The 16,451-nt window shown below is 36.7% G+C and overlaps 1 protein-coding gene across 1 annotated transcript in view; it reads right to left on the bottom strand.

The window, feature by feature from the left end:
- Nucleotides 1–15,844, bottom strand: part of caln2 (calneuron 2) — a 39,982-nt gene extending 24,138 nt beyond the window's left edge. The window contains exons 1-4 of the mRNA XM_067376531.1: nt 15,693–15,844; nt 10,437–10,558; nt 3,623–3,766; nt 612–724 (exon numbers count right to left, since the gene is read on the bottom strand). Of these exons, the coding sequence (XP_067232632.1) occupies nt 612–724; nt 3,623–3,766; nt 10,437–10,558; nt 15,693–15,844 (531 nt within the window). The remainder of the gene's footprint in view (nt 1–611; nt 725–3,622; nt 3,767–10,436; nt 10,559–15,692) is intronic.
- Nucleotides 15,845–16,451: the final 607 nt, after the last annotated feature.

Here is a 16,451-nt window from a genome sequence, read left to right as displayed (position 1 = left end):
AGGATTACCGTTGCAGTTATGAGTCACTGTATCCCACTAAAGGTGTGTTGAGATGAGCATTTAAATCACCTTCGAGACAACCAGTGTCTGTGACCTTGCTGTTACTCACTCCTACACACACCGCTCTGTTTCCTCTGTGAGGGAGAGACGCTACACATAAACATGCAAATCCAAACTCAGACACTGCTCCTTCAAGAAAGGAAGTCTATTTTTCCGGTCTAAATTCTTATTTAATAAAAGCAGAGATGGAGACCTAAAGAAAAAAATGCCCAAATGCCTGTGATGACTAATTCAGATCTATACTTCCCTTTTAAGTGGCAAATCTTTCAATTAATATGCCTTCCTCTCACAGAAATCTCTTGGAAGTGAAACTGGGATTTCCCCACTATATGAATGAATGTTCATTTTGAAATGGACAGATCTGCCTGCTCACTTTGAAGCCCACAATCTGGGAAGAATCACATTCACCAGTCGTCACGGGACGGAGGAGGCATGTGGAGAGGGCACAGCGTGACCCATAATCTTATCCGTATGCTCAGAATACAAATGCATGCCCAAACAATGAAGAATAGAAAAGAACACTGAAATATAGAAAGAAATGTTTTCCATACCTGCCAGAATATGCTGTCTATAGTGCTGCCTAAGAAGCCCTCTCTGGTTTCAGAAGAAACGAGTTTAGGTCCCAATATTGTCATAAATTCATCAAAATCCACCTGTCCATCACCTGCATCAAGAAGAGAACATACATGTTAGAATTAGAGAGAATTTTAAAAAGAGCCTCAATAAGTTTAAGTAAAACAACGGGATATTACATATCGGTACCATGATGCTTATCAGTTAAAATTAGATAATTTTTTTAAGTTTATGATATCCGTCCATATTTATTAAATATCTTCAGATACAGGGTATTCAATTGTGCATTCTCATTTCCTTTATTTTTACAACTGGATTGCTTTAAAGGTAATCTTTACAACACTTATAATTTAATAACACTTTTAAATGTCATTATATTGCTTTGATGCCTAAATTCACTTTAGCATTTAAAATGATTGACTTTAGTTTTAACATTATTATTTATTATCATTTATTTAGATAAAATAGTATAGTATAGTAATATAGAGTTTTAATATCTGCCATTTATCTGATATTATTCATAACATGAAAATAGTTATTGGTTTATCTATATATTGCTACATTACTGAAGCAGTTTTTATATAACACAACCAGAAACACAGTGTCCTAACCAGATGGAACACTAAAGAAACAAGTTATAAAATATATCTCTCTTCCATGTAATTCTAAGTTTTCTTCCTAACCAGCAGCAAAATCAAATAATCAAATGTCTTCTGAGTAGTTGAAATTTTGTCACATTGCACAGCAATTTCACATTCAGTCTGGACAAGACAAATTGGCGCTGGAAACGTTTTACATTGCAGCTGGTGAGGACAAAGTTAAAGAATAGAGTATAACAGAACAGACTAGAATTATATGGGGAAACCAAAATTGCCTTTTTCCATTTAATTTTAATTGAATAGGATCTACCCTGCTATGAGATTGATTTATTATGCAGTTTTTTATTGGTGTGGCTCAGCTAAATGAAACCATTGAGGGTCTTTGAGCTAAGCACTAAGCTACAGATCTGATATATTCAAGTTCACTTGATTACAAGTTGAAACCGACAATGATATTTTTCTCTTCACAATTTATCTCCCATTGTTTTCTTGTTCAGTTTAATTCAATAAAGCAAATATTATTTTGGGCCAGGCAAATTAAAATTCAGATCAACTTGCAGCTCCTAATACCTTTACTAATATTAATGAATACTTTTTTCATAAATTTAAAATGAAACTGAATTTAATTATCTCCTAAGGTGCATGCTTCTGACCTTACCTTTGCCCTAAAAAGGATTAGCTTACTATTTAAATGAAAATTAGCCCAAGCTTTACTCACTCTTAAGCCATCCTAAGTGTATATGACTTTCTTTCAGATGAACACTATCAGAGAAATCTTAAAAAAAATATCCTGACGCATCCAAGCTTTATAATGACAGTGAACGGGATCAACGAGTATGAGCTGAAGAAAGTGCTTTCATCCACATCTATCCATCATTAATAAAGGCCTTCTGAAGTGAAGCAATGTGTTTGTGTAAAAAAAAAATTTCCACATTTAACAAGTTATGAAGTAAAATATCTAGCTTCCGCCAGACCGCCTTCTGCATTCAAGTTATGGCACCATGTCAGTTACACTTTTTCTGTAAGTTAAATAGGGAAGGCGTAGGACGTAGCATAAGCTTTTTGAACTGCAAGAGTTTTACACTTTCTTTGTACGTTGAATACAGAAGGCGGTCTGGCGGAAGTTAGATATTTTACTTCATAACTTATTAAATATGGATTTTTTTTTTACAAACACATCACTTCTCTTCAGAAAGACTTTATTAACCCCCCCAGAGCCGTGTGGAGTATGTTCATAATGGATAGATGTGGATGGAAGCACTTCCTTCAGCTCATACTCTACAATTTGGTAATGCTTACTGCCATTTTAAAGCTCGGATGCATCAGGATATTTATTAATAATAATATATCTCCGACTGTGTTCATCAGAAAGAAGAAAGTCATATATACTCAGGATGGCTTGAGGGTGAGTAAAGCTTGGCCTAATTTTCATTTGAAAGTGAACTAATCCTTTAAAACCAGAAAATATCTACAGTATATGGCATGTGAGCAAATGTGAGCATAACAGCTATCAAACTTCCTCTGTCAATCCTTCCAGAAAAAAAGAAAATGCCTGGTCTGAGATACAAAAGGAATTAAACACCAGCTGAGAGCGAGTGGAACTTAAATTGATAATTCAGAGAGAGCTGTTATCATGCTAGTGTTTCCACTTGCTTCAAAACCTTGTCTCCACTCGGCTGCTGAATCTTAAATATTTATTACTGAAATACAAAAAAGTGTGCATTCATATCTGTATTCTGTACAGCACTAAAGAACATATTTTCGATTAAGAGTCAAAAAGCTAAAGATGTGCCGTGCTTAAAGCCGACACAGCAAAGCTATGCAGAAGTCTTTGAGGTAAAATATATATTGAAAAGACATTTTATTTAACTTTATCTTAGAATGATATTATAGATATGAAATTGGGCTTAAACTAATAAAATTCATATTATGAGGGGTAAAAGATCTTCCAAAACCATGATGGTGTGAGTTTTATTAAACGCCCTACTTTTACAAAAATGTGCAACAACAACCTGCCAGTGCTGATTGATGAGCTAAATCAATGCATGTTCTCTAACCATTCAGTCAACTGGCCTGACCTTGAGGGACCCCCGGATCCGAACACACACACATGCACACATACACACAGTAAGATGAAGATTTCTCAGAATTCACCTCACAGAATTAATCTATTTACAGCCCCCTGTGCTGAATAAATTCTATGATCACTGTAGCATGAACGGTTCAGGATGTCATATATCTCTTCAGTGCAAGGATTGGAAGGGCTCTGTGACAGACTCTAAAGCTGTTTTTACAGATGATCAGAAGGCTGACGCTCTTTTGTTTGTGTGAATGGTGCAAGCTCAGAATGAACCAGAGAATAAGAGAGATGTAGAAAGAGAGTGACTCACCGTCCATATCCAGTCTCTGCATGATAATAGCCAGCTCCACCTCACTGGGCATGTACCCCAGAGAGCGCATGGCCATACCCAGCTCCTGCTTTGAGATAAATCCATTACCATCCCTGTCTAAAACTCGGAACGCCTCACGAATCTCTGCAGAGAGAAATAGAGAAACAAGACAAAACCGAAATGTATTAACAACAGGATGCAGAACACTAAGTAAACACAAAAAACTCAATTGACGTTCATAATTCAAGTGATTCAAGTGAATCAAGTGAACGTGTGCATGTCATCAGGGACCATTAAACTGTATGTATTATATAATGCATGCTTTTCTCAGCAGTAACACAGAGTCCTATCACACTAACAGCAGACATACTAAATACAGCTCATTCTGTTTTCAAAGGCGCATATTTAGTGTGCTGTGACTAAATGTTTATCCACCGTTTCAAAGGGCATCAGTGCTGGTTTTTCAGTTCAGCTCAGGTTAAGGAACCCACACCGAGTCGCGAATGGCGACAACAAAAATAACATGCATATCTCAGATCATTTCTGGCGAGTATTACACTTTTTTTCTGCTGTCTTAAAGACCTACCTTTGTGTTATTCTGGGATAAAGAGGCAGAGGTGCTGTGTACCTTGTAATATGCTGAACTGAGCGCTTCCTGCATTTCGCAAACCCTAAATGTTTCTTCACTGCTTTAGATAAAATATTCTTAACATTCACAGTAGCGGCCTTTGCTATGTTTCATCTGTTTCACTTGAGACAGGCCTCACAACAGAAGGGGCCCTGTATGAGTTCTTGTTTGTAATATTTGCAGGATATAATGTGCTGTTTTCCCGAATATCAGCACGACTGCAAATATATTAGCCTATTGATTTTATACAACAGTTAATAAACAAGAAGTTACTGTTAGGTGACTTTCATTTTAGACTTAGAACCATGTCTGTTTTTGCTGTTTCGCAACAAATCCACAGTAGAGCCATTGTGCATCTCCGAGCAATGTAATGAGTCCGTGTTTTGAAGGAATCGTTTGACTGAGTGATTGAATGACTCGCACGTTAAGACAATGCAGTTTTAGTTTCATTAAATTTGTTTCCATCGCTTCATTTTCTATATTTATATCTTGTGCAAGAAAGACTGTCGGCACTTCCCCAGATGTCAGTTATGAGATTGCTGGATAAACCTGTCAAAGCTTTTGCAGCACTCCATTATCGGAAAGTTCTAAACGTCCAAATCGGAGTAAGTCTGTGTGTCCACCAAAGCATTTTTTTAACGGCTAGCGTACTTTTCCAATTGTTTTCGATGCGAGCGCAGCGTTTTTTTAAATGCCAGGAGAATAACAAGGCACTGGGTGTCTTTTTCACCAGTTGCCTCGAGTTGAAAAATTTTCAACTTTGAGTAAAACACTGCGCTCATCACTGTCACTTTGTAGCCAGCCGTCCAATCAGAGTGTAGGAGGGGCGGGACAAATACAACATTGACCAACTGTCACAACATTCTTGCTGTACAACGACATCAACAAGCAGAGAGCGGGACAAAATAGATGAGAAATTAATATTGCATGTACTCTACATTGTGTCAACATTTTTAGTCTGAAAACTAATTATCAGCGAAATCAGTTATATGTAACAGTGCCACGGAAATTCCATATCATAGCAACAAAGCGTCTCAATTGAAAAAAACGCTGCGCTGCTGAAGCGCTCTCAAGCGCTCACAGATAGGCATTTTAAGCAGAGTGCCTAGCATTTTCAGCTGGCTAAAAATGCTTTGGTGGACACACGGCCTAAGTGTAAAACAGTTCCTCTTGATGTAGTGGTCACATGTGGTAGAAATCAAAGTAGAGGATGCAGGATCTAAGTGCAGCAGTACATTTATTAAATAAACTCCAAAACAGACTTAAGAAACAGGCAGGAACAGAACAACGATGTATATGCAACAGAGAACTGACAACTGAACTGAACAAACACAGGGTTTAAATACACAGAACTGAGGAGCAAATTAACAAGACACCTGAACTCAAACACTAATCAAATCAGTTACCAAGGATACAAACGAATAGCGGGAAACACTGAACAAAGAAGAACATGTGACTAATGGAAAACAGACTCTAGACATGGACAACTAAACAGAACAAAACACAACTCAAACTGTGACAGTAGCCTATTCGAATTCATCTTGTATTAAATCACTTATCTAATCCCTGTTTGCTCATTTTTATTTCTTTGCTCTCATGGCCAGGTCATTATGTTGTCTCAGGGGGTGTGCTCGCTAAGGGGCTGAGAGAGTGATGATGATTGAATGTCGATTTTGCTTTCGGTCGTGATTGTAATGCGTGAATAGTGGTAGATAGAATGTTTTTATAAATAGACTATAAAGAGTGAAATAAGAGTTAACAATGTTAAAGCTGCAGTCCGTAACTTTTTTTGGTTAAAAATGATCCAAAAGCAATTTTTGAGCAAGTACATATCCAGCCAGTGTTCAAAATGATCTCCTTATCTTAGCTCAATTCACTCTGGTAAGCTTGTAATAATGTTTTATAATAAGAGCGACCTGGTGGATTTCCGTGGGAAATTCGAGCATGCAGCAGTTTGCCTTTGCATCACTACATCACATCTGTAAACAGAAAGGAAGAAAGGCTTTATCATGTGAGGATGCTGCTTGTAGCGGATTATTTATAGTCTGTTCTCACAGCAGCTAGAATAATTAAACTTATCATTTTGATGGCGGATTGTAATCCAGAAAGGTCCAAATGACAGTCATCAGTGACAATTGGAGATTCACCACTAGTAAAAAGCAAAAGACTTCGGACTGTGGAGTGGCTACAGAAATTGAAATCTACAGGTAACACTAATACACACTAAATACACAGTAACGCAATGCTGATGTTGTTAACATTACCAATTTGAGAACAAAGTATAACAACAATAATAATTTGCATGGTGTGTTGCAAGTGATCATTAGATTTAATCATCATTGGCAGCATGATTTATTGTAGGCTAATGCTTTTCCCCTCAGTTGGTCAGAACAAAAGTGTCAGACATGTTACTTACTTGTTCAGATGACATTTTCCGGTGAAAATTCCTACTTTGGTCATACTTCAAGACATAGAATCTGTGATTCTGAAGTACAGTATCGACACCGGTGTGCTGACTGACAGCAAACATTAGATTCATCCGCGCTGACGAGCTGTGCTCAGGCATGACGCACGTACAGATTATAATTCCGCATATGACTGCAATCGCAGGATTCAAACAAAGATGGCGACAAAGAGGAAAAATGATGGACTGCAGGTTTAAATATAACATAGAGAATAAATTAAATACAGTCGCATTGCATAAATAGTTTTTTTTTGGTAACACTTTACAATAAGGTTCATTAGTTAAACATTAATTAATGTATTAACTAACATGAACTAACCATGAGCAATACGTTTGTTACTGTATTTACTATCTTCGCTAACGTTAGTTAAAGGGTTAGTTCACCCAAAAATGAAAATTCTGTCATTTATTACTTACCCTCATGTCGTTCGACACCCCTAAAACCTAATCTTCGGAACACAAATTAAGATATTTTAGTTGAAATCCGATGGCTCCGTGAGGCCTTCATAGGCCTTCATAGGGAGCAATGGACACTTACTCTCTCAACATCCATAAAGGTACTAAAAACATATTTAAATCGGTTCATGTGAGTACAGTGGTTCAATATTAATATTATAAAGCAACAAGAATATTTTTGGAGCGCCAAAAAAACCCTAAATAACGACTTATTTAGTGATGGCCGATTTCAAAACACTGCTTCAGAAAGCATCGGAGCATAAATAAATCAGTGTGTCGAATCTGCTGTTCGAAGCGCCAAAGTCACGTGATTTCAGCCGTTGGTAGTTTGACATGCGATCTGAATCATGATTTGATACACTGATTCATTTATGCTCTGATGCTTCCTGAAGCAGTGTTTTAAAATCGGCCATCACTAAATAAGTCGTTATTTTGTTTTTTTGGCGCTCCAAAAATATTCTCGTCACTTTATAATATTAATGTTGAACCACTGTACTCGCATGAACCAATTTAAATATGTTTTTACTACCTTTATGGATCTTGAGAGAGGATGTGTCATTGCTCCCTATGGAGGCCTCACGGAGCTATCGGATTTCAACTAAAATATCTTAATTTGTGTTCTGAAGATTAACGAAGGTCTTACGGGTGTGGAACGGCATGAGGGTGAGTAATTAATGACAGAATTTTCATTTTTGGGGGAACTAACCCTTTAATGAAAGTACAGTTGTTCATTGTTTGTTCATGTTAGTTCACAGTGCATTAACTAATGTTAACAAGATTTTAAATAATGTATTAGTAAACGTTGAAATTAACATTAACACACATTAATAAGTGCTATAAGTGCAGTTCATTATTAGTTCATGTTAACTAATGAACCTTATTGTAAAGTGTTACCAAAAAATTACTAAACGTGTCAGGCATGGCTGTAATGTTGTACACTATAAGGAGATATTCAAACCAACAGTCTTTAATAACTCTATTTAGGAAACGCAGAAGAACACAGGATATATAGCAAACAACCATGATAAACAAAACAAAACATAACCCTGACACAATGAACATAAAAAATGGGAATTGAGAAATATTAAGAGTTTAATTTTAAAATCTATTATTTTACAATTGATATTTTTAAACATAAACCATTGGGGGTCTCTGGGACCCCAAACATTAAACAAAGTAATGTCAGTCTCAGAAGAACATGTCGTTTATTTTCCTCTGCCATTAGAAAAACCCAATCCTCTCCACTCTTTCATACAAGGCTAATTGTCTATGAATTCATGACATTTTAATGCATTTTATTGCATCTCTTTAATGCATTACATGCCATTTAGTACCAGATTTAGACAAAGGTTCTAGATTTCATTCAATATGAGTTAACTGATAAGTTGATCCAGTCAGTGGGTCATTATTATTTGTCTCCCTTAAGATTTTTTCTTTCTGCAAATGCAGACCTCATCTGAACAACCACTTAAACTTATTACCCCTCATCTCATGAATGTTTTACATTGTGGGTATCCCTTGGTTCCTGGTCTGTCAAAACAATCATTTTCAAAGGAGGTGCAGAAAGCTTTAATTCCATCTGAGAGTTTCACAGCTCAAACATCTCTTCAAATCAACCACTGTATTGTCAACACCCTCAAACCCACCAGTCAGACCATTGATTTTCTTCTTGTTTGCCCTAAGGCAGTTCCTAAACACATGACTGGCAAGACATTCTAGATGAGGAAATGAGACTTACAGCTGCATCGGACTGTAGTGGGACAGAATCTGTAATGGGTTTGTAATATTTATCACTGAAGGCAAAAGAGAGTGAAACCTGAGGCTCATTTGCTTAGATTTTTTTCCCTATAAAAGAGCAGTTAATAATGAAAGGACAAAAAAGGACAAAAAACAATATATTCCAAGTTTTCTAAAGCCATTCTACAGGTTTCCCCTCTTCCTCTCTGCTGTAACTGTAATCTCATTTATGTTCACATTCAGATTCAAATATGTGCCAGATGCTTTGTGCCAAGACATGACATCACTGATGCCAAAATGGCATTTGCTTCTTCCATGTGTTATAACCAAAATTCATGCTTTAAATATGCAGAAAGGAAAATGAGATTTGAGATCAGCAGAGAAATAGATTTTTACAAAACAGCCTAGATTTTGGTGTTTTACTCAGAATCTATTTGCAAAATTGTCCTTGTGTGTTTAAAGGTGCCCTAGAATTGAAAATGAATTTACCTTGGCATAGTTAAATAACAAGAGTTCAGTACATGGAAATGACATACAGTGAGTCTCACCATTGTTTCCTCCTTCTTATGTATATCTCATTTGTTTAAAAGACCTCCGAAGAACAGGCGAATCTCAACATAACACCGACTGTAACAGTCGGGATCATTAATATGTACGCCCCCAATATTTGCATATGCCAGCCCATGTTCAAGGCATTACACAAGGGCAGCCAGTATTAACGTCTGGATCTACACAGCTGAATCATCAGACTAGGTAAGCAAGCAAGGACAATAGCGAAAAATGGCAGATGGAGCAATAATAACTGACGTGATCCATGAATACATGATATTTTTAGTGATATTTGTAAATTGTCTTTCTAAATGTTTTGTTCGCATGTTACTAATGTACTGTTAAATGTGGTTAAAGTTACCATAGTTTATTACTGTATTCACGAAGACGAGAGCCGTCGTTATTTTCATTTTTTAAACACTTGCAGTCTGTATAATTCATAAACACAACTTCATTCTTTATAAATAAACAGTGTGTAATGTTAGCTTTAGCCACGGAGCACTATCAAACTCATTCAGAATCAAATGTAAACATCCAAATAAATACTATACTCACATGATCTGATATGCTGCTTGATGAACACTTTGTAAAGATCCATTTTGAGGATAATATTTACTGTGTGAAGTTTGTTTATGTTGTTTAAGGCAAGCGCAAGCTCCGGGGGCGGGGAGCACGAAAATATAAAGGGGCAGCAGCCTGAATCGGTGCATAGTTAATGATGCCCCAAAATAAGCAGTTAAAAAAATTAATTAAAAAAAAAATCTAGGGGGTATTTTGAGCTGAAACTTCACAGACACATTCAGGGGACACCTTAGACTTATATTACATCTTTTGAAAAATATTAGATCTTTTGATATTTTGTTCTACGGCACCTTTAATAAAATAATTACAGCATACAGGTTTGGAATGAAATGGGAAAGAGTTCAGAATTGAGACAAATAGCAGCCATGCAAACAAAACACACACAGAAACACACTCACCACCAAGCTCCTCTGTGGAGATGTTGGCAAGCTGTTCTTCACTGGTTTCAGAGAGAGAGGTACTCAGGAAGTTGTCTGTGTAGAGCAGCCCTGCTCTCACATGGTGGAAAGGCATCTTCACCCTTCAAAGGAACAACAAACAACTGAGATGAATCGATGAACACGCAACCACTGTGCCTGTAGCCTCACCGAATGTGAGTAATGATCTCATGTCTGTTGCTGAAAGAAAGTGACTAGACCTAGAAAGGAGGATAGAGCACAGGCGAACAGGCTCCTCAGTGTATAATACACAGTGGTGTAAGGGGGCATAAATTTACAACTATAAGTGTGTTCAACCAAATTCATTTTTAAGGATAACATTCAAATACATAAATGCCCACATGTACACACACAGTGTATACACATGTTATATTAGAATTTACCTCAGCTTGGAAAAGCTACTTGTGATGAACATTAATTCATTAGGTTTCTCTTTACCAACTGTTTTAAGGTGGTTGTCAGTATATTATAAAGGTATAAAACAGGTTTTAGTGATTTCGTATATTGCATATTTTAGTTAATGTAACTGTAAATTTACGTACAATCTGTAAAAATTTAAAAATGTTGCTACCATTTTTTTATGGTAAAGTTCAGGCAACCACCGCTGCCTTTTTATGTAAATCTCACAGATTTTTTACAGTTATATATTTATATATTTTTTTAATATTTATATCAATATTATATTATATTATGTATAAATATTATTTATATAACGGTTAGTTCCTCTCCTTGATTCTGATTGGTCAATAACTATGTTTTATTCATGATAAACACGGCTATGACCGCTTCACCCAACGGTTCTGTGTATCACTACACAACACCCTTAGCAACCACTCTTAGCAACGTAAACTGTTTGTTCTCAATTGATATTGTTCATTGAAACTTACTGTATTATGTGGAAGAGTATTGTAAGAAAGAGATTGAGTGAGCAAGTTTATTACCTGCATTCAGATTTAGCATTTTCCTTTAGGTCAGTCCTATGTTCATAATAAAAAAAATCTGTTTAATTATCTTGTCCTTTTAACAGTTAAGGGGTTTTCCCATGACTAACAGCGCTAGTCAAAGCATTTGTCAGTTGCGTTGCATCTTGTTCTGTGTTCACAACAATTCAGTCTTTTCAATGTAAAAGTCTTCACTAATGACTGACAGACTCATAAAGACAGTCTTTGCCGCCATCTAATGGCGTAATAATGTAACTTCTGTTGCTGTTCAGGGACAATTTCTTTCGGTGGAAGGAAGGCTTTTGGTGAAAGTTTACTTCATAAAAGTTGCATTGTTACATATTTTTGGCTTTAATATTTGTAATGTGTGGTAACCGTTTTTTAAAAGCAATAAGGTGACGCGAGTGATAATGAGCATCACCTGCGAGGCGCGCCGGCCTCGAGTCTCTCATGGAGGAGCTCTGGAGGCATAAAAGGAGGAGCGACGTCAGTGAAGGACGAGAGAGGACCAGGCCTGGACTTTATTTTATGTTTTATTATGTTTGTGTGGCAAGCATACGTCTGCGAGGGTCTACTTTCGTTTTGTATTTGTTTATTTTGGTATTAAAGTTTTGTTGAATGTTCGCCGGTTCCCATCTCCTTCTTCCCGTACATACTAACTGTGTGTCTGAGGGTTCATTCGTTCAAGCCATTGATTTTGTTTCCCTGTGAGCACAACAGGGCTTTTATTTAGTAAAACAATGACAGTGCCAAGGTAGATAAGTTGCCAAATAATTTAGTGACACAATTGTTTATGGACTGAAACTGTGGATCTGTTTCTAGCAGCCTGACAAAAGATGAAAAATTTTCCACAGGATTTAGGTTTTTGTTTTCTTAGTGGTTTGATTCACTGTCAGCGCATCAAGCAAAGGCTTGAATGTGTCTTGAGTGTCTGATCTGTTTTAATCATTTCAGCCCTGTGAAGCTGTTAAAATGCTGACTGACCGGAGAGAGTTTTTGTAAAGCTATAGACACATCTAAAACAGCAGAAAGCACAAAGCTGGGGAAACCTCTGAGACAAAAAAGAGCCACTATCAAGAGAATTTCATGTAAATTAAGGGTGAATTACAAAGAGGTGACAGAGGGGTTGAAGCAGCTAATTTGTGGTGATGCTCACCAAGGATGAACCCTAGCTGTACAATTGGGTTCCGTGCTACTGTAATTACCATAGATATTAACAGGGCTTTAGCTAAAGGCAGCTTTGGGAGCAGTTTGATTGATATTAGGCTCAGCTAAGGGCAGCTAGACATGAATATTTTAAAGAGCCATTGATGAGTCATTTGGCTCACTTTTAAAACTTGACCTGTGTAGTGGATATCAACATACACTACCATTCAAAAGTTTGGAATCAGTAATTAATACTTTTATTCAGTGAGGATGCATTAAATTAATCAAGTGACAGTAACAACATTTACATTGGTACAAAAAAAAATCTATTATTTAAAAATGCTGTTCTTTTGAACTTTCTATTTTTCAAAGAATCCTGGAAACAGACTCTGCATTGATGGTTTCCACAGTTCACCCAAAAATGTTCTGTCATTAATTACTCACCCTCATGCCGTTTCACACCCATAAGACCTTCATTCATCTTCAGAACACAAATTAAGATATTTTTTATGAAATCTTAGAGGTTTCTGATCCCCAAGAGAAAGCAACATAATTACCACATTCGAGGTCTAGAAAAGTAGTAAAGACATTGATAAAATAGTCACCGTGACTACAGTGGTTCAACCTTAATGTTATGAAGTGATGAGAATACATTTTGTGTGCAAAAACAAAACAAAAATAATGACTTTATTCAACAATTTCTTCTCTTCTCCCTCATTCTCCTATGCTGTTTACGTTGTAAACACAGTGTAGCACTTCTGGGTTCTACATCAGAACGCTGACTCATTATTAATCGGCTCCTGCATCAGCAGCAAACATGTGTATTGTGAACAGTGAACAGTGTCGGCCAATAATGAGCTGGCGTTCTGATGTAGAACCTGGAAGTGCTGCACTGTGTTTACAATATGAACAGTGTAGCAGAATGAGAGAGAAGAAATTGTTGAATAAAGTTAAAATTATTTTTGTTTTGTTTTGTTTTTGCACACCAAAAATATTGTCGTCACCTCATATCATTAAGGTTGAACCACTGTAGTCACATGGACTATTTTAACAAAGTCTTTACTACTTTTCTGGACCTTGAATGTGGTAATTTCATTGCTCTCTATGGAAGATAAAAAACCTCTTGAATTTCATCAAAAATATCTTAATTTGTGTTCTGAAGATGAACGACGGTCTTACAGGTTTGGAACAACATGAGGGTAAGAAATTTCATTTTTGGGTGAACTGAAATTGATTTCTGAAGGAACACTGACACTGAAGACTGGAGTAATGGCTGCTGAAAATTCAGCTCCTTAGAAAATTCTATTTTAAAATATATTAAAACAGATGTTATACATTCTAAAATATTTCACAATATTACTGTATTTTTACATGTATTTTATTTTACAAATTTACTGTATTTTTCATCAAATAAATGTCTTGGTGAGCATAAGAGACTTCTTTCAAAAACTTAAAATAAATAAAACATTAAAATAAATTAAAAACTTTTGAACAGTAGTGTACAGGAAGCTCAATATAAATGCAAAATAGAAGTAAATGGTATATTTTATTTTAATGCATTTTAAAAGACAACATGAAGTAATTTGGAAAATGCTGTCAGTTCAAATGACCCTCAATTTCATGGCATTTACTTGCTAAAAAACATGCAAATAACAAATATTCAAGGCCAGATTGAACTGTATGTTGTTTCTTTGGTAACAGATTTTGAAGTATATTATTCTGAGGTTGCAAGAGAAACCTTACCAAACATTCTCTTCTAAAGTTCTTTAAATCTGACCCATGTCTAATTCACAGGCAGTGTGAATGCTGAGGCAAATTGATATTGAGCGAAACTGCCATCACATTAAGCCTTTAGTGTGGCAAGGACTGTTCATTTAATAGTTTAAAAAAACTGAGAGAGAGAAAGAGCAAGAGAAGGAAAAGAAGTGACAGCCAATGTTGGCATGATAAATAACATATAATGCTATATTAATAGATTCTTCCCAGACACCTTTTAGCTGGTCTGACTCATGGGATTTAATGGGACCAACATCGACCAGTACCGGAAAAGGTGTGAGACTTTCCCATGTCGTGAGTAGTAGATGCTATCTTGGCTTTTTGGTTTTGCACATCTGCTCCTGGCTCTGTTCCAGGACCTCTTAAAGAGGGTTCATTGACATTTTGTTGACAGACACCACACCTACCTAGGAGACATGTAAGCCAGTTCATTAAATGACCTCAAACAGAAACACATGGGACAGTGATGATAATGAGCCAACAATAAAAATGCACCCTCACAAGGTCAACTGTTGTTCTCATCCTCAAAGCAATAAAAGAGATTCAGTGTCCCGAACAGTTCAGGGAGTGAAAATATGACCGAATGGCATCTAAGATACAATTATACGACCTTCACAAGGTGATGAGAATGCAGATGAAGCTGATTTTTTGACTGAAATGCGAAAACAGAATGTTTAGTCCACAAATAATGCCAGGCTTAAAATGGCAACCTTACATGAATGGTCTTTAAAAAGATGGGCAAATAGATAGAGAGGGATGGAAAGATCTGACATTGTGAAGTTGCATCAGAGAAATGTCAGAGCTGCTCCGCAGGGACTTAACACTTAGTGTTCACAACAGCCACATCAAAAATACAGTTTAACCCTTCTGTCATGTTCAAATATCTTTTGTCAATATAAAACATGTGAAGTTAAGGATAGAAACATAAAAAAATAACTAATGCAAAGTAATGCACCAAGAAGTGTGTAAAATATCTTCAGAATGACAACTGCATTATGGCATATCATGCACTGTAAAAAAGCGAAAACAAAGGACAAAGAAAAAAATGCAAAATTGCTGCAATATCAACTCAATCAGCATCTTTCAACAGATGTCAAATATTGCAGCTCAAAAAGCTACAGGTCCAATTTCTTATTGCTTGTTTGGTGTCTGAAAACTAAACTGACACCCAATTATGATTTAATAATACACCAGAGATGAACCGAGCGGCCAGTTCACCATCTGCACTGAGAACTTCACTCGCCTCAATACCAGCCAAAAAGCCTCTGATAAAGAAGAACAAACCCCCTTATTAAGAATACATCGTATCTGGTTAATGCATTAAAGCGAAGACTTTACAAGACCTCGCAGTTACCTCCACAGATCGCAGTCAGCGGGCATCACAAAGGAATCCTCTGAGTGACTCTCTCCGCACAGCTCCGTTTCTTCTGCTCTGTTAGTTGGAGACGGGCCGGACACATCCACCGTGCGCAAAGGCAGTTCTAAACCATACTTTTCCGGACCCATTATCGTTTATTATAGTATCAAGGCATTTTACGCGGACGTCCCCGCAAAACTACTGCCGTTTGCGTTCCCACGGACAGCCCAGGAGAACAGCTAGGAGTGCGGGCTTGTAGCCTCCCGTCCCCTCGCCTCTGGAGACTGGAGTGACAAGCAATAACTCACATGGGCCATACATCACTAGTCCTTCAAATATCACCTTGCTCTTACCGTAATGAACGCCTCGGGCCACCACTACCATTTAAACAGATTGAGAATTGCTGAGTGGCATTTTATATGAACATTTTATATTTAAAATTTAAAGGGTATAGGCTAAATTCAAGTTTAACGTGCAAGCCTTGTGTAGGACACTACAGTTAGTCGGTTATACTTTTGTTAAGCGGGTAACCAACATTTTAAACATTATCCCGCTTATAGGCATATGTCTACAAACAAATATATTGTTGTTGAGCTTTTACTTGATAACCTGTAGTGACACAATTATGAAACGGCTTAACCGTCGAGCGGTCAGTTATTCAGCGTCTCATTAATATTCACAAAAATTCGATCGCTCTCAAGTGATTGGCTAATAAGAATCAAGTATTCCGTAAAGCCGTGTAATAAAGTTTTATAA

The sequence above is a fragment of the Chanodichthys erythropterus genome, chromosome 22 (assembly GCF_024489055.1).
Source record: "Chanodichthys erythropterus isolate Z2021 chromosome 22, ASM2448905v1, whole genome shotgun sequence".
Taxonomy (NCBI): domain Eukaryota; kingdom Metazoa; phylum Chordata; class Actinopteri; order Cypriniformes; family Xenocyprididae; genus Chanodichthys; species Chanodichthys erythropterus.
The sequence above is the reverse complement of the archived record's forward strand: the minus strand, read 5'-3'. Positions and strand labels throughout refer to the sequence as shown.